The 23,123-nt window shown below is 40.6% G+C and overlaps 1 protein-coding gene and 1 pseudogene across 1 annotated transcript in view; one reads left to right on the top strand and one right to left on the bottom strand.

Annotated features, from left to right (window-relative positions):
* The window catches only part of LOC136883156 (visual system homeobox 2-like), a 264,833-nt gene that overhangs the window by 5,790 nt on the left and 235,920 nt on the right, over window positions 1-23,123 (bottom strand). The window contains exon 3 of the mRNA XM_067155337.2: window positions 19,523-19,697. Coding sequence (XP_067011438.2) covers window positions 19,523-19,697 — 175 coding nt within the window. The remainder of the gene's footprint in view (window positions 1-19,522; window positions 19,698-23,123) is intronic.
* On the top strand, window positions 10,094-10,211 carry LOC136883612 (5S ribosomal RNA; annotated as a pseudogene).

Genomic DNA, 23,123 nt, shown 5'->3' with positions numbered 1-23,123 from the left:
ACACATGTCTGTCTGTTAGGTCATCAGCCCAGAGGCTGGTTGGATCCTCAAATAGCACCACCAAAGGTTATGCGGTTATAAGGAAACCCCAAAAACCAATGGCAGCACCAAAATGAGGCGTACTAGGCAAGATGAGTGAGGTAGTTTGCCATTGCTTTCCTCACTGGGTCAGAAAGTACTATTGCAGCACGACTGACCCTACTGTATGAGCAGCACCTTTCATAACACTCAGATGCACTAGTCATGCTCTGAATGTCATTACTCAGCACTACCCATACCCCAGCAACTTCCATATTGTCACAGCCCTGGATGTTGACTGGCACTTAGGTGGAAGCTACACTTTACTCTGGCCTGTGCCAAGAGATGGATGCAAAGGTACTGTATCCATCAAGAAATGACAGCAGGCTGCATCTAAACACATATCTTTTAAAAAATGAAACAGGAATACCAACGCAGGAAGAAATGAACTGAAAATTTTGTGACAGATCCTCGCGTACCGAAGAGCAACTCAATCACTTCCCGGCAACTGGCGCGTAAGTGATGCTTTTCTTCGAAGTACTTTAAAAAAGGTTTCGTAGTATCTCTTCTTTTCAGAATAAACTTCTTTGGCCTGAGAACTGTTACTCTCAAACCTTATTGTTGGATCAAAACCAATGCTGATGTTTCCTGTTAATGGCGACATTGTCTGCACGTTTACTGAATCCATCGCTAGAGATACAGTGCTCTTCTTCGAAGACTTCCAGTCCGCCCGATTTTATTAAGAAGTTCTGCAATACTGCTCCTGACCCTATGGTGCCTGTTATTTCTCAACAGTGCCCCTTTCGAGCAGAAATACAGATCTAGGAGGAGGGTTTCTATCTCGTTGCAGTGACGGCAACGGCTTCCTTGGCTTCTATCGGGAACGCTTCTATTATATTACAGTTCATTTTAATGGCATAGTCCATTAGGAAGTTGAAAATCCTTTCTTCGTTGTAATACAGGTGTTTGATTGTGTCCATTGTAAAAAAATTCGAGACACCTTTTCCACGATATGGTAGTTTTTCCCATGTTTCAAACTGCAGATTTCTCAGTTTCTTCCGAACATTCCGTAACGTAGGTTGTTCATCAGGCTTCTCAGACTACCCTTTATTTTTTTGCTGAAAATATCAGAAAGTATTTCCACTTGGAGGTATATTCTGACAAAATATTATGGATTGGAAATGAGAAAATAGAGAATAATTAAAAATGAAATATTTAGGACCAAGAACTGAGGTTAATGGCACGAGTTCATTTGAAATTGAGAGACAAGTGAGGGCACGAGAACAGTTGGGGCACTAAATTCTGTATTATGGAGTAGAAACATTTAAAATAAAAACAAAGGAACTTATGTACAATTCTGTGATGTAGAGTGTTTTACTGTACGGTGCTTAAATATAGACAGCTATGTGTGTGAATTCGGGAGATAGTGGGTTCGAACCGCACTGTCGGCAGCCTTGAGGATGGTTTTCCGTGGTTTCCCATATTAACACCAGGCAAATACTTACGTTGTATCTTTATGAAGGCCATGGCCCATTCCTTCCCACTCCTAACCCTTTCCTGTCCCATCGTCGCCATAAGACCTATCCGTGTCGGTGCAACGTAAAGCAACTTGTAAAAAAAAAAGTAAATAAATAAACAGGCACGACAGCGAAAGGTAAATTTTTAGGACAATTTTCAGAGCCATTCGAAATTACAACTGGAGTCAGACAAGGCAATGGATTTTCACCACTACTATTCAATCTAGTTTTGAAAAAGTGGTTCGAGAATGTAAAAATGAAACTAAAGGAATCAATATTGGTAGACTTCTTAAAAACAAAATTCACCTTGAACGCCTCGCCTTTGCTGATGACTTGGCAATCCTCTCCAACAACAAACAAGAAACACTCCAGTTCGTAGAAAAACTTAATGAAAGAGCGGCAAGAACAGGTCTGCAAATTTCATGTTAAAAGACAAAATATATGGGAGGTACAAAATCAGGGTTTAACATCCATCCTCTAACCACTAGATATGGAAGAATCTCCCAAGTAGATAAATTCAATTACCTAGGCGAAATTATACAAACAAACGGGATAAATCAGCAAGCAAACACAGAAATTATTACACAGTTACAAAAAGCATACAACTTTGTCTGGAGCAGATACAACAACACGCAAAATTACGACACTAAAACAAAGTTGTCAAACCAAAAGCCTTTTATACATCGGAAACTCTGATAATTGGAGGCAGATCACAAATAAAATACAACGAAAAACAAGAGAGGAAAATTCTCAGGAACATTGTAGGACCTAAGTGCGAAAATGGTATTTCGATGAATAGGAAATTACAGAAAAATGATCAAATAACAGGAAAAAATAGACACCGTTAGAAAAGGAAGATTAAAATTCTATGGTCACCTGATCACGATGGATAACAATAGGCTAACAAAGAAATTCCTAAATCTCGCAGTATCTCTAAAAACTTACAAAAAATGGCTTACAGAAATAAAGAAAAGATCTTCAGGAAATTGGTATAAATGAAGAAATCTTGCAGGAGAGAAAAAAAATCGAAATCTCATAAACAAACACAAATTTGCTGATCAACCTAAAAGACAAGCTGCAGGACGGATGGAAGAACGCACAAAGAAGCACAGCAAAAGGATGAAGAAATTTTGAGAAAACAAGAAGAAACGTTGCGCTAAATAAGTTCACACGCGCTCCTTAGCTGGGCACAAACAATCAAAGTAAATAAATAAATAAATAAATAAATAAATAAATAAATAAATAAATAAATAAATAAATAAATAAATAAATAAATAAATAAATAAATAAATAAATAAATAAATGTGGATGTATGTGGACTTTAGCTTCAACTCATTATTTTTTGAAAAGGCACTTAATAAAGCAGCCGACCCCGTGGTGTAGGGGTAGCGTACCTGCCACTCACCCGGAGGCCCCGGGCTCGGTTCCCGGTCAAGTCAGATTTTTACCTGGACCTGGGGGCTGGTTCGAGGTCCACTCAGCCTACGTGATTAGAATTGGGGAGCTACCTGACGGTGAGATAGCGGCCCCGGTCTAGAAAGCCAAGTATAACGGCCGAGAGGATTCGTCGCGCTGACCACACGACACTTCGTAATCTGCAGGCCCTCGGGCTGAGCAGCGGTCGCTTGGTAGGCCAAGGCCCTTCAAGGGCTGTAGTGCCATGGGGTTTGGTTTTTTACTTAATAAAGCAACAGTTTGTTTTCTATAAAGTGCTGCCAATTGAAAAATACCTATAACTACATTTTTATGAGTGTTAAACTTCGACATTTTCCGTGGCCTTCACCCTTTTGTACTGTAAATTTTTTTAGTTTACCATGTCTCGAATACAAGGTGATAGCTACGTGACCCAAACCGCGCAGCTACTTGCTCCTCCTCCCTACTTATTTTCAAAACCCGGCGCCCCTGAATGTATGTCAGCACATGACACGGATACTATCTAGCAAAACGTGGATGCTGTGAAAATGAAATACGACCCATGCAGCGGTGAAACTATAAGCACACTGCCTTACTCGCTGAAATGAATAATCAACAGCGCTTGCAACAGTTGTGATCAACTTTGACCCGGATTAGAGAAGACTACGATTAGACTAGAACATCTACCATAGTTAGTATGACATAAGTCAAGCAGACCTGTTTGTGTTTGACCATTGTCTGTCAATTTGACACGACCCCGTGTGACGCCAGTGGGCAGTGAATGCAGAGAGTGCGAATTGAAATAAGGGAGGGGAATGTGTGGATTGCAATATACGGACATACACACCCCCTGGGGTGTAACCATATGATTTATCGGCTGGAAATAATGAAGTTACCCTCTGCTCATAACGAAGATACATCTCGCCTCTTTATAACAATTTATCGCACACTCAAGGCCACGCTCACGACTATTATGCATTTAATTAATAAACTGGTGGCATTGACAGTGAATTAAATAAGGGATAGGAGGTTGATTACGAAGATGATTAATCTAGTGTTCAGAATGAAAGGAGTGTCTGTCTCAAAATTCCAGATGATCACAGATATTTATGGTAAGCTCCTGCTGATACACTTCTCGTCGAACTGCTTTTCTATTTGACTAGCCGTAGTACCCGGCGTTGCCCGGATAGTTTCTGAATATTTACCCTTAAGATCTGCATTACCAGTTAGTTATGTGTGAAGTGGATTTTTATAGAATTCCTTTTTGACTTGCAGATTGATATGTTACGATCTGTTATGTACTTTTAGAATTATTTAGATGTGTTTGATTTCAAGTTTTAGATTATTTAATTTTCGAGTAAAACTTTGTCCTTATGGAAGCTCGAATCGACTGGGAAGTATTTGATCCTGTCAAAAATTAATGAGTGATAACTATATGTATTTAGCCATCGCACAGTAGATACGATGTACAGGATTTCAACTGTCAATGAGACTGTCCCCTAAGAGATAAAAAATCTGGATTGTCACCATTCATCTCAGTGACCCCGAAAACTGTAGATTCGACACTGTTTCCGATTATTTTTATATCTCACTGCCCCCTCACTCTCGCCCGAAAGGGGCCTGAACATGAACTTTTAAAAAATTCGGAGTGTCACTATTCATTTCAGCGACCACGAAAACTATGGATTCGATACTATTCTAGATTATTTTATACTACCCCCCTCGCCCACTGCCCATAAGGGTGCTAGGGGTGTCTTACCCCCACGCGATTTGTCTCCTGATACTAACTGAAAAGTGTACCAAGTTTGGTGAAATGCCTCCAGTGGTTTAGGAGGAGATGTGTCATTTAGGCCTACACACCCACGCGCACACATACATCCATTTTTATATATAGTAAGAATAATAAGATAAGATTTTTATATATAGTTTTTCGATTATTTTTATATCTCATCCCCTTCGCCCCCCACTTGGAATTGTAAAGTATCCATCTCAGAGAACCTGAAATCTATAGATTCGAAATTGTTTTAATTATTTCTTTATCTCACCCCCCTTTCGCTCCCCCCCCCCGAAAAGGGAGCTGAACTTGGACTTTAAAAAATTCTGGAGTATTACTTTTCAACTCTGCGACCCCGAAAACTATGAATTCGACACTATTCTCGATTATTTTTATAACTAACCCCCCTGACCCCCTCCCTTAAGGGCGCTTGGGATGGCTTACCCGCACAGTGCTCGTCTCTCGATATGGTTTTCTCGATAGTAAGTAATACGTGTACCAAGTTTGGTTCAAATTGCTCCAGTAGTTTAGGAGGAGATGTGTCATGTACACACACACACACACACACACACACACACACATCCAATAGTAAGATTTTTATACTTCACACCCCTTTCCATCCCCGCCCAAAGAAGTCCTATGAGTGCCTTACACAACAGTATATTTTTTCCAGATAGTCTTATGTGTACCAATTTTGGTTGTCAGCTATGCCCAGAAGTACATGCTGCTCTAGAATCCTGGAGCTGACGTTGCCATGGTTACGGCAGTTCAATTCTTTTATCCGATTCCTAGAGCTGGGGTAGTGTGGTGCCAGTATCTCCATAACGGTTGGTTTTAGGGCCTTAAAACATGGTTTTCTGGCCCGTATGGGTCACCGAGTTTTGTTCTTCGCGTCAAGAGGATTAAATTGAGCTTTGTCTCGTCCTTATAAGACAAATTCGATATTGCCTATATTAGCCTATTATTTTAATATCCCCCGGTGCCCCCACCATGAATTGTATTGAAAATAAAATACAGCCAATGTTACTCAATGGCAATGTAGCTTTCTATAGGTGAAGAAATTTTTAAAATCGGTCCAGTCGTTTTTTAGTCTATCCGTTACAAACAAACATTACAAATTTTTCCTATTTTTCCTCTAGATAAAAGCCAAGGCCTCTAAGAAAGAAGGATCTATGGAGAAAGGAGCGAGGTAGGGTTGCAGTTTATCCCCTCCCCTTTTCGATATTTTTTTAGCACAAACGGTAACAGAAAAAAGGAATTTGGAAAAGAGATGTAATCAAAATTCTGAAATTTGCTGATGTAATCGTTAAACTCAGGATCTATAATCCAATTATTGTAATGCTGAATACTGGTCTCTAAGTAAGAAAATTAGTCGGCCACTAATCAAATTACTTTGAAGAAATTTTAAGAACCCAGAAATCTTCATGTGGCTGTCTTGGTATTCAGCTATCTAACATTTACCTCTTCTCAAAATATAATAAATTATTTCTTTTTTTTTATTTCCCATCTTTTTAATCTGTTTACTACCGAGCTCGATAGCCGCAGTCGCTTAAGTAAGGCTAGTATCCAGTATTCGGGAGATAGCGGGTTCGAACCCCACTGTTGGCAGCCCTGAAGATAGTTTTCCGTGGTTTCTCATTTTCACACCAGGCAAATGCTGGGGTTGTAACTTAATGAAGGCCACGGCCGCTTCCTTCCCACCCCTAGCCCTTTCCTGTCCCATCGTCGCCGTAAGACCTATCTGAGTCGGTGCGACGTAAAGCAACTTGTAATCTGTTCACCCTCCAGTGTTGCCGTTCCCTCGGACTCAAGGCCAGATTCCAGGAGCGTGAGACTTTTGGTCAGCGGGATACAACTGGGAAGGAGGAGCAGTACCTCTCCCACGGGCCTTGTAGGGGATGGGATAATTGGAAGGGATAGAGAAGGAAGAGGGAATGAAGCGGCCGTGGCCTTAAGTTAGGTGCCATCCCGGCATTTGCTTGGAGGACAAGTGGTAAACCACGGAAAACCACTTCGAGGATGGCTGAGGTGGGAATCGAACCCTCTTCTACTCAGTTCATATCCCGAGGCTGAGTGGGCCTCGTTCCAGCCCTTGTACCACTTTCCAGATTTTGAACCCGGGCATCCGGGGGTGGCAGCTAATCACGCTAACCACTGCACCGCAGAGGTGGACATTCCTTTTATTCACCAGCATAATATACAATCTATTACCACCTTTGAGCAAGTCAGCTGGCTGCAATAGCTCATTCAATGCGACGGGTATCAGATTGTGGAACTCAGTTTCAAATAACATTCGTAACATGAAATCCTTAGTGTATTTTATATCTTAATAAATACATAGTATTTCTCTCAGATGTCCGACACCATGGCTGAGTGGTGACCGTGTTTTCTTTCGGTTCTCGTGGCTTCAGGTTCATTTCCCGGGCAGGTCAAGCGATTTTAATCTGAAACTCTTTACTCCCTTGTTTCGGGGACTGGTTGGATGTAAAGCAAAGCAAAGTCATCTCCGTACGGGCCTTGGAGGGGTGGAAGGTGTAAAGGCACTTGATGTGGTAGAGTGGTTAGCTCTAGGCCCGGCCCCAGGAATTAACCTGGTACTCATTTTTGGTGTAGGCTGAGTGAACCTCAGCGCCATGTGCACCTCCGGAAGTAGAAATCTCATTTCGTAAATTTTACGACTTCCTGACGGGGATTCGAACCCACGTCCTTCCGGACGAACCGAACACGCCTTTACCGCCTCGGCCAGGCAGCCCCTACTAGTTGGATGTGCTGTCGCTAATATTCCTGCACCTCGGACAACACACACAACACTTTCCTGCACCACTGTAACACGCAGTTTCTCATACTCTGCAGGTGCCAACCGCACTCATCGGAGGGTAGACCTTTCGAGATCTACACGAATTTTTATTATTATTATGATTATTATTATAATCGATATCCCTTACGTGCATAAACCAACTACGTGAATTACGACGAGTGAATGATAGGATGTGTGTGAATTAAATATTTGTAATAAATCTTAGTAGATATTAGACTTAGTATTTTGACTAATGGTATGCATGCATTAGCTAAATACGTTTCTAGTGATGTAGCCTAAATGATTTATATTAATATTTTAATAATACTTTTATATATAAAGTTTTCATAATTTTTATTGTAATGTGGTAAAGTGCAATAATAATAATAATAATAATAATAATGTTATTTGCTTTACGTCACACTAACTACTTTTACGGTTTTCGGAGATGCCGAGGTGCCGGAATTTAGTCCCGCAAGAGTTCTTTTACGTGCCAGTAAATCTACCGACACGAGGCTGATGTATTTGAGCATCTTTAAATACCATCGGACTGAGTCAGGATCGAACCTGCCAAGTTGGGGTCAGAAGGCCAGCGCCTCTAACCGTCTGAGCCACTCAGCCGGCAGTAAAGTGCAAGAGAGGTTGACCATGATTCGTAACTTCGTCACTACTAAAGGCAATATTTTATTCACACCTCCTGACACGAAATCAGAACGTACTCTTGTACGAACAATTAGCATCAGACTTTGTATAGGCTACCTATTCTCACGCGACGGCACCTTGTAATAATAATATATATATATATTTGTCCTGCACACACTTCGCCCAATATACATTCGACATTCTCTTATTATAAAACTGACAAACAGCGTTTAAGGTACTGCAAATTTTTGAAAATCCTTTGGGATTTTAGAGTCACTAACACAGAAGTACTGCGTCGCATGAAGAAAGAAATTGGAATCCTCACGACCATCAAGCAGGAGCAGTGCCATGTATAACATCGTCCCTGTTTTGCCAAAATGGCGAATGTGATAATGCTCTTCCTATCCATTATTTCCCTTAAGACTGGTCACGCCTTCCAGCCACATATTGATATGCGGTCCATCAGAACAATTTCCGTCGAGTTCATTTTCCTATGCGCGTGTGTAAAGAAAAATGAACCTTACTGAACCATACTGAAGGAATGTATGTTTGCATGACATTTACCCACTCCTAGAGTGTGATGTATTTAAGGTTCATTTTCCTTCACACACGCGCATAGGAAAATGAACTCAACGAAATTGTTCTGATGGACCGCATATCAATATATGGCTGGAAGGCGTGACCAGTCTTCAGGGAAATAATGGATAGGGAGAGCAATGCCACATTTGCCGTTTTGGCAGAACAGGGACGATATTAAGTACAGATTTCTACACTTCGTCATTTAGGGCAGCGGTCTTCTCTCCTTCTGGAACACAATCCCTTTTTGCACCCAGATTGTTATTCCTTCCTCTATAGTACTTGTAATTTGCACAAAAACGGCATAGGAGATCTTTTGGTGGCGTTCACCAGGGTTCAGTGTTTGGTCCATTTTTATTTAATTTGGTCATACTCTACCTGACCAAACGTCTCGTGTATGAGCTGCTAAGTAGCCTTTTTTATAGTGTTTGAGAACTAGCTAAGAAGCTCGCCCCCTCCCCCTGCCCCCCACAATAATTGAAAATGTTCCCTACTTTCCTGACAAAGAACGTTAGAAATTTATTTCGTAGTATTAGGTTGTATATTATTACAACGAACAACAACGACGCAGCGATAATAATGATATTGCATAATTTAGTTTTCAAATACGAAGGAATTAATCCGTAACTACCACACACGAAAAATAGTACATGTAAGAGACTCATGGGCGCATGCGACGCGGTTTCGAAAATTTGTCACTGAAAGCAGAATGACTGAAATAAAATAACGGGCACAAATCTTTTTTATATAAATTTGCTTAATTTAGTAGTAATTTAACATAACAGTATTTAAAAATATTAAGTCAGGATTTCGAGCAGATATTTAAAAAATGGTTAAATCAATAAAAAATGCTATTCGTAAACTTGGTTGTGTTTCCTTACAATATTTTAGTTCTTTAACATGCATAAAAATGTACTAAATTATGACATTAAATGAAAAACGAAAACAACTGCAGTTCTCTTTTCGCAGATGAATATGATCTGATGCGAATGGAAGGCTATCACACAAACATTACTAATAACACTGTTTGTTAATTTCTACTGACCGTTACTTTGGTCTTCAAGGGGGCAAAGTGTCTCTGTTGTCTACTAACATTCAAACTAAGCTATTCTTTGTAGAATTTTGGACACTCTACATGGCCATGTTCACCACACAACAATGTCTTGCACTTAACACACTCTCTACAAGACTTTCTATTTTTCTTTGAAAGGCATACTCAACTCATATTCATTTTCTGATGCACTTGTATCTTCAGTATCACTGGACGTCTGATGTTCTTCGTCAAGATTGCCAACCATAATTTACAAAACCAACTAAGCACATTTAACAAAAAATGTTACACTTAAGACATACTTGGCTAACGGCCATACCATGTTTAATACACCGGTTCTCGTCCGATCACCGCAGTTAAGCAACATTGAGCGTGGTCAGTACTTGGATGGGTGACCGCTTGGAACAACACGCGCCGTTGGCTCAATTCCCTTTAGGGGCAAAATGTGTTTTAGGTCGACGCCCCGAACAAATAGCATTTAAAAAAAGACACACTTGGGTTCAGAGTAACCGACGACTGTTATTTATAGTAGACCGAGTATGACAATGAACTGAATACAATGGCACCTCAAAGCCAACTGAAGAGCAGTAGCATACATAGTAGCCCAGATCCAGGCTACAATCTGCTCAGACAGGAAATGGAAAACAAATTTAACTCGGGTCCCCTGCACCCATGTGTGCTAGTTACGGGTTAAAATGATACACTTATATGGTTCGAACACACATAAAACAAATGCATATCCAATTATAGTAACCAAAACATGCTGACCGTCACAATGTTAAGAAATAATCTCGTTGCTAGGACCAAATAATTTACAACTCAACAGACTATCGTAAGCCTATTTAGCAACACTGACTGCCAAGAGTTATAAACAGGCTTGGAACTTCAGTATTTAGAGTTTAGATAAGGAGGATGTATTTGTTACCGCATCTACGCTGACTACTGGGTTCTCAGAATTGGCTTGGTGTGAGTGGCAGCAAGGTGGTTATTATTGGAATAGGTTGGGAAACCCATGTTCTTTCGAAAATACCTGACGAAAGAAGCTCTGCTCTACGACGGCCTAAGTTTGGAATAATCCTCTGCAATATATATAATACTGTGTTGTGTGCTGTAGCTTTATCAATATGTAAAATCACTCTTCAGCTACTGAATTAAGAAACAGTCATGGGCCCCCCACAATCCATGGGCCTTCCTCCCCCGCGGGGTCTGCGCGGTCATTATCGCCGCCACTGTAATGGGAACCACGGGCAAGTAGGATGAAGACCGAGTCTATGGTCGTCAACTTTTCCAGTCTACATCACATTGACCCACAACGTACTGTTTTCCTGAATGACGAGCCCTTAATGTTGGTAGATGAATTCAGGTACCTTGGACCAACAGCAAGGCAACGGCGGATACTCTGTTCGACACGGAATTAATGTCGATTGGCCAAAGCGGTGATCAGTGAGCGGCGTTGTGTGATAAAAGTAATGTCTGTGAAAATTAAAGGCAATACCATACAGACAGGTCAAGCGTAACCAAAAACTGCACGTTGCTGAAATGAGAATGCTTCGTTGGAGAATGGGTGTGACACCGGAAAATCGGATCAAAAATGATCACATTCGTGGCTCAGTGGGGGTCTCTGCGATAACATAAAATGGGAGAAGGCCATTTGGTCCAACATAGAGTTGAAAATCACCTTGTTCAGCGAGGGCTAAGAAACACCTGCAAGTATAGGAAGACTAAAATAAATCCTGTGAAACGCTTCTGAGAAACTGAAAATACTTCTGGATTTGGTACAACAAAGAAATTGGGACTCCCTTCGCATCCGCTGACCCCAACTAGGATAGCGCTACAGTATACTGCTCGTAAGTTTCTTAAGTTTCAAAATGTCATTTGTTAAAATATCCAACCACTGTGGTCATTCCTGGTTATTCACAACAATGTTGGTAAAAACCAGTTTCAGGTGATATTTACAAACTTTATTTTGACATAAGTAAGTTTTATGGCTGGAAGTCATCCGAAAATTTGTGTAACGTAATGTGACACAATGTGTGACGGAAGTGTAACCATAGCAACCATTCAGGCAGTGATGTAAGGTATGGTTGGATGGCTAGATAATGTTACCTAGCAACCGTGGATGGTAGTGGGGATTATTGTTTTAAGAGGAAGTACAACTGGGCAACCGTGGAGGCTATGATGTAAGGTACGGATGGATGGCTAGATAATGTTACCTAGCAACCGTGCAGCCTATGATGTAAGTTATGTTTGGATGGCTAGATAATGTTACCTAGCAACCGTGCAGCCTATGATGTAAGGTATGGTTGGATGGCTAGATAATGTTACCTAGCAACCGTGCAGCCTATGATGTAAGGTACGGATGAATGGCCAGACAATGTTACCTAGCAACCGTGCAGGTTATGTTTTATGTCTATTTGCCATCTGAAATAAGCAGCTGTTGTTGATGGCCATGCCCGGGAGACATATTTATGATCATATGATTTTCGCAAAGGGAAAAGTTTTATTTTTTTTAATTTTAGACTTAACATTATACTAGCGACAGCAGAAGCAGACGTGGAAGGTGATGGAACTAGCTGTTGACTACATTGGCATGTTGTTCTTTTATTTATTCTTTGTTTTCAAGTAAGGACAGCAATAACTGTTGACAAAAGCGATTACATTTGTGTTGTGTAGGAACTTCCAGTCACATCAGCACCCCTTTTGTTACTTTCGGCGGGCCACTGCTCTGAAGGCAAAATGGGCCCAGGTGGCGGAAGTGTACCTTAGCTAGGGAACATCCAACAGTAGTTCCAGCTCTGTACTAGTGCGCAGCTCTGGATGGCTACAGATAGTGAAAGTTATACTTTTGATCATTGACATTATTGGAGAATATGGAACAAGAAGAATAACAAGCGTTTAGGTGAATTTATAGCGAATATTACAATTTAAACTCGTTGTAGAAGCATAATGCTAATTAACTTCGGACCCTCCAAAATAAAACCCCTGTATTATTTCATTGGCACAGTGTAGATATAACTCAGTGTATTACCTAGTCAATAAATATCTGTGAAAATGTGATCTTTATTTTCGGTCTACTTAAACTTGATTTGGATATTTTCAGCTAATTAACTTTGGACCCTCCAAAATAAAACCCCTGTATTACAAAGAGTTGAGTCACCTGAATGTCCACGTTGATTGTCGGGCAATGGAACCCCGGACCCTGGATGCTAGTCTTGGACCCCTGTACAGCTGTGAAGTCGCCTACTATCTGCAAGTCAAGACGTGAACTCTCTTAGACCCATCATCCCTTCATTGAAATATATTATAGTATAAAACTTAATAATGTCAATTGGGGTGATTCCTGGCACTGAAGGAGGTGAGATATCCCACGAGATCCTTAGAAAAAAACATTTTATTGTGCCACAACCCACCCTGACAAGTTACGTATGTACTTGTGTATGTATAAGGTATTCTAATATACTGTAAACATGATATCGACTGTTTTGTTGTGTTACTTACAATATTACCCGCTCATACCTGTGAATGATTCGTAGCCGTGGACGGTGACTACGAAGCTTCAGTGTGATATAGGCATTATTTTAACTTACGTGTTCCATGAGCATCTGATCTCGTTTCACCAAATCTTGAACAGTCCTGATACCATTGTTATTGGTATTTGAAAAAATAGCCTATCAGTCATGCTCATATTACTTAAAGTTTGAATGTAGGCTTCTTGTTACACTACCCCGTGTTGGTGAGATATCTCTAACCGGAGGAAGTTCCCTTATTTTTTATCAGCATTCATTGTTCACCTAGAAATAACTACTTGAAAAGCACGTAGTGAGTAGATGACAAAAATCTTGTTAAGTTCAGTGGAAATTTCGGTACCTGTTCTGAGATTGTCGTTGAGATTCCTCAACACGTCCGCTAAAACTTGCTCCGATTGTGCCATCTGTAAATGTATGATATAAATAATTCCCTTCTAGTGTTATGTATTGTTATGAGTGACTATAGTTAAAAAATTAGTTTTGCCGTGTATAGACCGGATCTATTGTTGAAGAAAATTTATGAAACACAGAATTCAAAGTAAAAATCATTAGGATCAGATGTGAATTAATATCCTTACCCAAAGCACTATAACTCCCATGTAATGAAATTCTATAAACATTAAGTTACTATTTCAAGAGTCAGTGAAGATTTGTTTGCAGGCAACTTGATCCTGAAGAACTGAAAGTGTAGACATCTCACATAGGGAATAAAAAAGCAGGTGGTATTTCAGAACACAAAAATCACAAATGTACGAGGTATATCTAATTATCTTTTACACATTTTGAAGGCTTGTTGGTGGGACAGAGTAGATAACATTTTGAACAGGAAACAATTTCCCGCCACAAGCAGTACACCACCGCGCGTTTAAATAACCCGCGACAGCTGTGTCAGAGAACGTAGGCCTACGTTGTTTTTGCAGTGCATCTGAATCCACTTACAAGAACGACTCGACCCACGCAACGAAACAAACATTGAACCTGCGTATCATGTTCTGGTAGACTCTCTCACAAACACCTATTAGTCAAACAACTGCCACTGCCATGTTCTCCGTAAACAGATCATCCTCTGACTTCACCCGGATCTCGTAAATTCGATTCTTCTTGTAACTGAACGCAGAAGCACTGCAACAACATGCCTCTACTGACGCATCATACGCCGGACATTTAAACACATAGTGGTGAGACAGTACGTCTCTGGATATTGCTTTCTATACAAAATGTTATCTACACGACCCCACCGAAAGACCTCAGAGTGTGTAACAAGAATGCAGACTTTAAGAGGATTTTAAAAATATTTTTATTTGTAAAGTGACAACCGTCAATACGGAATGAGATTTATAACTCGCAAGGAATGCAGATCCACCCTATATGTGACCGTGCCAAAAAATAAAAAAGACATTTTGGCTAAAAACAAGTTTTGGGAGCTTCTAGGCTTCTAAATGCGTAGAACCTTCTGTTTCAAATGGAATTTATTTCGAATATTAATGTTTTCAAATGACCGACATGTAAGCTATAAAGATAAAGAGAAGAAAATATATAAGTATATAAAAGAAAACACTGAAGGTAGATATAATTAATCATATTATTTTGCTACATTTCTTACAATATTTAACATTTATCTTTTCTTCTTCTTCTTCTTCTTCTTCTTCTTCTTTTTCTTCTTCTTCTTCTTCGGCTAGTTCGTGGATTCTGTTGGCAGTTGTGAGGATGGTCGCCCTCTTTTCTTCAGTCTACTCAGGAACTGTAGGTTCTGTGAACTTCTTCAGCTGCATTGTGGATTGTCACCCTCTCTTCTTCACAGCCTGCTCAGGAACTGTAGGTTCTGTGAACTACTTCAGCTGCATTGTGGATTGTCACCCTCTTTCCTTCACAGCCTGCTCAGGAACTGTAGGTTCTGTGAACTTCTTCAGCTGTATTGTGGATTGTCACCCTCTTTTCTTCACAGCCTGTTCAGGAACTGTAGGCTCTGTGGATGGCCATCTTCTTTCCTTTGCAGGCTGTTAAGGAATTGCAGGTTTCGGCACGAATCTGTCCCTGTAGTCTGGATTGAGCATAGTGCCCAGTTCCTTAAACGAGGTTTTCTCGAAAACAGTGTCGTATCACAGAAAAGACTCAGGAGTACAGAAGTACAAGAATAATACGGATGATAATGTGTATAGGGAGGAAACAATTTCATTCGTAAGAATAATTGAAGATTTCTTGTAGAAAGTACTGCAACTACTGTATGGAAAATATTTCAATCTGAAGGTAAAATTAAGAAGTGAATCACATTTACAATGACAAACAAATTCAAATATTGGTTCATTACTTGTTTTCCATATTGAAACATTTTTGTGCCATGATAAAAATTGACCATACAAAACAATATTAGTAGGCCTACCTACAGGAATAACTCAATGTCCCAATCATATACATTTCAAAACAGTGTAAGTAGTTTTTTAAGAATGAAACAACGCATGAGTTCATTTTGAAACAATTCATAGTAAAACTGTGCTAAGTTGTTCATATATTCTAACATTCGACGTAGGTCGCGCTATTTTTTAGCAACAATTTTAGCTTCTACTGTAAGTTTTAGAGGTATGTGACTTAGAATAAATAATAATAATAATAATAATAATAATAATAATAATAATAATAATATAATAAAAATAATAACATTGCCTCTACGGTGTAGTGGTTAGTATGATTAGCTGCCACCCCCCGAAGTCCCGGGTTCGATTCCCGGCTCTGCTACGAAATTTGAAAAGTGGTACGAGGGCTGGAACGGGGTCCACTCAGCCTCAGGAGGTCAACTGAGAAGAGATGGGTTCGATTCCCACCTCAGCTATCCTGGAAGTGTTTTTCCGTGGTTTCCCACTTCTCCTCCCGGCAAATACCGGGATGGTACCTAACTTAAGGCCACCGCCGCTTCCTTCCCTCTTTCTTGTCTATCCCTTCCAATCTTCCCATCACCCCCGCAAGGCTCCACTTCAACATAGCAGGTGAGGCCGCCTGGGCGAGGTACTGGTCATACTCCCCAGTTGTATCTCCCGACCAAGAGTCTGAAGCTCCAGGACACTGCCCTTGAGGCAGTAGAGGTGATATCCCTCGCTGAGTCCGAGAGAAGAACCGACCCTGGAGGGTAAGCAGATTAAGAAAGAAATAATAATAATAATAATAATAATAATAATAATAATAATATTGTGAGCATCATGGATTAAGTTTTCATATTTCGTGTTTCCCATAATGCCGATATCGTTGAACTACCCCCTTTGATCAGTTGTATTTTTCATTTTGGAAGATGTGAACGAACATGGATTTACACTGTTTCCTGACAAGGTGCGACCGAGAGTTTTTACTGCGCGGTTCAGCCTTGTAGCCACATTCGGGAGAGAGTGGACTTGAGCATCTTATTCATATTTTGAGGCACTATAACTATGGCACTTTTTGAGCTAAATGAATTACAATTTTTGTATCCGAAACTATATTATCTATCTCAGCAATGGAGCAAATTTTGGACATTAAAATATGAAAGGGGAAATATATTTTTACTGTTTGAGTTACTTGATTGATGGAAATCAATCTGTACAATAAAGCCTCCGTAAAGAATAAAACTTGGAGATCTATGAAGAAGTACGATGACTTTCCACAAATGGATTCACAAGACGAGCTGATATTACTGTCATCGACCGGGTGAAAGGTACGGGTATGGTGATTGATCCCAGTGTATGATTCGAGAAAAATGAACAGCTAGCTCGATTAGTGTGCGAGACGAAAAAGGCCATCTCGGGAAGAATTATGGGATTAAAAATGGGGAATCATTGGCTTTAGTATTGGCAATAGAGGGACGATTCCTAAGGAGACGCAGAACTTCCTAAGAACAAACGAAGTCCTGGACACCATTATCCAAACCATAGCGGACTCTGTGCTTAAAAAAAAATCGTTTGACACCATTAGTAGTCCACGACTTGAAATATGTTTTGGATTTTCTTTTTTAAATAAAATCGGAAAGAAACAGTCCGCCTGATGGTTGGCAATTTCGATTTTAAGTTTAACTCAGGCCCTCTTACATCCAAACAACAGATAAAAGAAAATTCGTTCATACAGTATGAATTGATTAGGAGGTCGATATTTAGATTCCGTAATAGGGGTGACTATGATGATGATGATGATGATGATGATGATACTTGTTGCTTTAAGGGGCCTAACATCAGAGGTCATTGGCCCCAGGTCGACTATCCGTCACATTCATTTCAAATCAAATTAATTTTTTTCAATGTCACATGTAACATTGTTATATTAGTAGGCTCTTAATACATGAGCTAAAAGAAAAAAATGCGATAGGTCAAGGTAATCCTTTTACTACAGTCCTCATTAAGATAATTTTGATATTGTGTGATAGTTGGGAACATTTCGGTAAACATAGAGGTGTATTGCAAACGCTGGGCACGTAAGTAAGTAAGTACCCTTTCTTAACATCAGTCAAAAGAAAAACGGCAAAATCCGACCCTTCGAAAATTGAACGAAGGGTGTGAAGATGAAAGACTCCCTAGGCCTCGCAAATACCGTTGCCAGGTTTTTGAAATGCCAGTAAGGGACAGGTCATATCAACATGATATAACGATATTTGCTCAAGAAAACACTGAGATATAATTTACTGGCAAGAACAAAATTATTGCAATATTTTGCCGTTTTATTTTCTATAGCCTTAAAAAAGTTTGAAACCCGTATTTCTCTTCAGTTTTAGCCTTTGCTTTCAATAATACTAAATCTTCCTTAATGACACGTTATAACAACGCTGGTGTGAACTCTCTTACACATACCCCACCACAGTACAACACAAACTGCCAGCTTTAACGATTTCTGCTAAAAGAATTTGAAAATGAAACAATGCAGTGTTTCGTTAATTGTTGCATTGACATACACCAGATGATGCAGATGTTGATTCCCATAGGGAATCTGAAAGATTTCTTCCGAATGAGTAAATTTATAATACCAATATAAATGGTCCGTTATTGGACATTATAAATTTTCCAGCTAACTCATTCCTGATGGCCAAGCAGGCATCAATTTTTGATAATGAGACAGTCTCTCATAGTTCATTGGCACTGTCAGTGGCTACAATTAGCCTACGCATTGGCCTCCATGGTATGCACTAGCCAGCATCTTGGTAGGTGTGCTAGGTACCAACTGATGAGCCCAGCCTAGCATACGGGGGAGAAACGCTGGCAACCAAGACTGGGTTAGCTGGAAAATTTATAATGTCCAATAACGGACCATTTATATTGGTATTATAAACCAGAGGTCTATGTCTCGCTCCCGTGAGTCCCTTGTTTGAGCTCGAAGCCGGGTTCACTCGCCTACTGCACTAATCGCTAGATGAAGAATAATGAACTGATATAGAGGAGCGGTAAATGTTACTGTAAATATATAATTTGAACCATGGCAGAAGTGAGTTGTTGAAAATATGGGGGTGGGGAAGGGCGTCCCGTATGCTGTTAACACTGGACAGTACTTCAGACTTTTATATACGGGAAATCCCGCATAATACGGGGCACCTGGCAACCCTAGTCGCAAACTAATGTCGTCGGGTTCGGTAAAGAGCAAGACTTGACCAAGGGAGGCACAAGAAAGTGGAAACAATGCCAGACTCACGTAGGGTAGCCGTGGTGAGATTCCCTGGACCCCCTTTCACGCATCCTTTCGACAGGCAGCGGATACCGTGGCCGTTATTCTACTACCCCCACTCAAAGAGGGATATTAGCTCCGATTTATTCCTGTCTTATTCGGTGCAAGGTAAAACCAATAGGAAAACATCAATAATAAAAATTCAAAGAACAGACCCTCCGATGGAGGTGGGTGGCGTCCGTCGTGTTATTGTTGTGGGTGTGAGCTGCAGGACTGTTGGGGACAGCAAAATCACCCAGCCCTCGAGGCAAGGGAAGTAACAGTTTCAAATCAAAATTCCTTGAACCAGCCGGGAATCGAACTCACTCCAAGGCCCAAATGCCTAGTCAGTGACCTCTCAGCCATGAAGATGGTATCTGAGTTAGACATAAATACGCTAATCCCACGCGCCACGTGTGGTCTCCTGATCAACTGTATAACACATATTTTAATTTTAATAATTTTTCTCACTTTATTGAGCTCAAGTAGGCTTAATGTTGACTAAGAAATTCTCCTACGTACCCTGAAAATGAGAAGGAACAAAGTCTGGAAGATCCTTACCAAGCAGCCAAGGTGCGACACATTCGTTGTCCTTTGCACTCTTGAGGATCGTTTCCGGCAAGGGAAGCGAATGCCGAACCATTGCACCGTAAAGCCCGTACTCCGCCATTATAGTGCTGCGACCCCAGCACTTTTCCGTCTTGCGCCACTTGGCTCGTCTGTTCTGGAACCACACCTGAAAACAGAAACATCAGCCGCATATAAGATTCTTGCCTTACTTGAAACTCTCATTACATCAGTATTACCATCAATGGGGGAAGAAAATATATCTCAGTTGAATTGGTAGAAGTGTTCTAGTACCTATTTTATGCCGTGCTTACTCAGGTAAGTTTTCAGTGACTTTGACAAGGCAGGAGTCGTGCACAGCCGACTGTGGGGTTCGAACCCACGTGTTCCTCGAATTCAAAGCTTGGCTCTATAGACTTAGCTTGTTAACCCGCACAGCTACTCCTCTAGTTAAATAAATAAATAAATAAATTATATACAATACCTTCCTCAGGCTGGGGTATGGGTAGTGCTGAGTAATGACATTCAGAGCATGAGTAGTGCATCTGAGTGTAATGAAAGGTGCTGCTCATAGGGTCAGTCGTGCTGCAATAGTACTTTATGACCCACTGAGGAGAGCAATGGCAAACTACCTCACTCCTCATCTTGCCTAGTACGGCTCATTTTGGTGCTGCCATTGGGTTTTGTGGTTTCCTTATAACCGCATAACCTTTGGTGGTGCTATTTGAGGATCCAACCAGCCTTTGGGCTGATTACCTAACAGACAGACAGACAGACAGACAGACAGACAGACAGACAGACAGACAGACCTTCCTCAGATGAAGGTTGGCATAATGGACAAGGTAAAATGAGGCAACATTTATAATTTCGGCTTGTAGGCTATGTATGCTAGGTATTCAGCCCGAAGGCTGGTTTGACCCTCTAGAGCTCCACCAAGAACTGTCATAGATAGCCTAGGCATCACTGAAGAGGCATACTACAGAAGTGAGGAGTGAGGTAGTTTACCGTTCCTTTCCTCATTGAGCGAGAAGTTGCTATTACATATCAGTCTGCCAAGCCCACTGAAATGCATGCACCAACCGACCCTATGAGCGATATTTTCACACCATTCATAACAGAGACTGGCTTCATAAGGAACTGTTTTACTAGAATCGCCCATACCTCGGTCACTTTCACATTGTCAAAGCCAAGGATGAGACTGAGACAGGTCAATGAAAGTAACAAATTTGTTCTAGCCCATACCAGAAGACATAGTGCACTGTAAACACTAGGTCCCGCCAGCAAAGGCATAATTTCGGCTTACAATCTTAATTTGTTGAATGCATTATACTATCTAATAAATAAATAAATAAATAAATAAATAAATAAATAAATAAATAAATAAATAAATAAATAAATAAATAAATAAATAAATAAATAAATAAATAAATAAATCAATGGACTCTACACTTCTTTTCTGATCTTATATATTTTTAGGAAGTTCCTGGTGAATGGAACATGTGAATCTCTTGTATTCGAAGAACTGTGTTTTTCTTGTCTGGTATTATTAGATTCTTCTTCTTCTTCTTATTATTATTATTATTTCCGGGCTGAATGTCTCACACGGTTGAGGCACTGGCCTTCTTACTCCAACTTGGCAGGTTCGATCCTGGCTCAGTTCGGTGGTATTTGAAAGTGCTAAAATACGTCAGCCTCGTGTCGGTAGATTTACTAGCACGTAAAATAGTTTCCGCGGGCCAAAATTTCGGCATTTAGGCGTCACCAAAACCCGTCAAAACTAGTTAGTGGGACGTAAGAGCAATAACATGATGATGATGATGATGGTTATTATTATTATTATTATTATTATTATTATTATTATTATTATTCGTAGCTCATACTTGTTGCCGTGGGAAGGCCGTGTTGCGTGTCCAGTAGCAACCCTTCGCCCTCCCTGTCCCAAGATATGAAGTTCAGCAGACCAATTTGTGATTATGAGACAGGCCCTATTGTGTGCAGTAATCCATTGCGACCAAGGATTAGCACATCCTGAGGGGTGGGTCCCAGTCAATTAACTGGTCCAAGCGTGCCGGTGACTCAAGAGATAGGCACTCCGCCACCACCTGCCATCCGTCTGGGAGAGGGTTACACTTTCTATGACTGACTATAAACGAAAAGCAATTATTATGAATGTTCTGATGCTTCCGCCTCCAAGCCTACAAGTAGAAGTCCACGACATGGGTATCTAACATAAAGCTGTTTGTATTAACGAATATGGCCTTGAAAATACTATTTAATTTTGTTGTATAATGCGTGAACAATTTTGAAAAAGTACATGGGCTGTTAACCGTTACAAGTATGATTTAAAATCAAAATATGTTTACATTGATGCTTTCACGGCCCGTACTTGTAGACATGATACCGTTGGAGTATTGTAGTAGTACGCTCGTTCATCACCAGGTGGCTCGCTGTATGCTGGCACAGCGCTCCAAGCGGGAGCTGACGACAGCATTAAGCTCCAAACACGGCCGACTTGATGCGTCGCTCTAGCTAGTTAAGCGCAGCGAGGGATCCAGTCGGCCGTGCTCTAAGTGAGATGTTCTATCCGTTACCTACGCTATAATACAAAGCCTTGAAATGCACTCATAAAAACGGGCGGCATCCTAGTTCACCATTCAGCCCCTTGGATCGCGTTCTTGCCCCCTTCTGTTCGTATGGCCGTATATGTCAGTACGTAAATTAAATCTTTTTTTTTTTTTGCTAGTTGCTTTAGGTCGCACCGACACAGGTAGGTCTTATGGCGACGATGGGACAAGGAAGGGCTAGGAATGGGAAGGAAGCGGCCGTGGCCTTAATTAAGGTACAGCCCCAGCATTTGGCTGGTGTGAAAATGGGAAACCACGGAAAACCATTTTCAGGGCTGCCGACAGTGGGGTTCGAACCTACTATCTCCCGAATACTGGATACTGGCCGCACTTAAGCGACTGCAGCTATCGAGCTCGGTGTAAATTATATCCTAAATAAAGAGAGTTGAATGTTGTTGCGAGTATTGGCAGTACTTTATTTATAGAGCGGTGCTGCATTGGCGTGGATATGTCATTGAAGTTTCAAAACTTTCCTTTTGAGGGGCTTCTTATCAAGTTTCAAACCTTTCCCTCTTCTGCTTGAGTGGCTCGAAACAATGTTGTCTAACAGAAGTCTCAGAAATTTTGGAGTAGATAAAGAGGTGGTTTTACACTTTCCACACTTAATATCATTGATTAACATATCTTTCGAAAAAATCGTACACAGTTTAGTAACTCTCTTCGGGGCAAGTATTGTACAACAGAGGTCACAAATTCCGTCATGTACTGTAGAAGTGGCACAAACGATGACTTTGTGTGTCTGAGGGCTCTTCGATCTTGAAAACGAGTAAGAGACAATGTTGGACTTTGAGTAGCTAGGGAAGAGAGATGTTCTAAACAGTCTTCACAGTCCGTTTGTTCTTCTATACCACACTCAAGGAGTATCATGCTGTCATAGCTACAGAAATACCTGACATTTTAGTTTCTGATCTTAAATCAAATTAATCACATTTATATAGTGGCCAACTCATCACTGTCAAATATTGTTAAAA

This window comes from Anabrus simplex, chromosome 11 (genome assembly GCF_040414725.1).
Source record: "Anabrus simplex isolate iqAnaSimp1 chromosome 11, ASM4041472v1, whole genome shotgun sequence".
In the NCBI taxonomy this organism is placed as follows: domain Eukaryota; kingdom Metazoa; phylum Arthropoda; class Insecta; order Orthoptera; family Tettigoniidae; genus Anabrus; species Anabrus simplex.
This window is presented reverse-complemented; position numbering and strand designations above follow the sequence as displayed.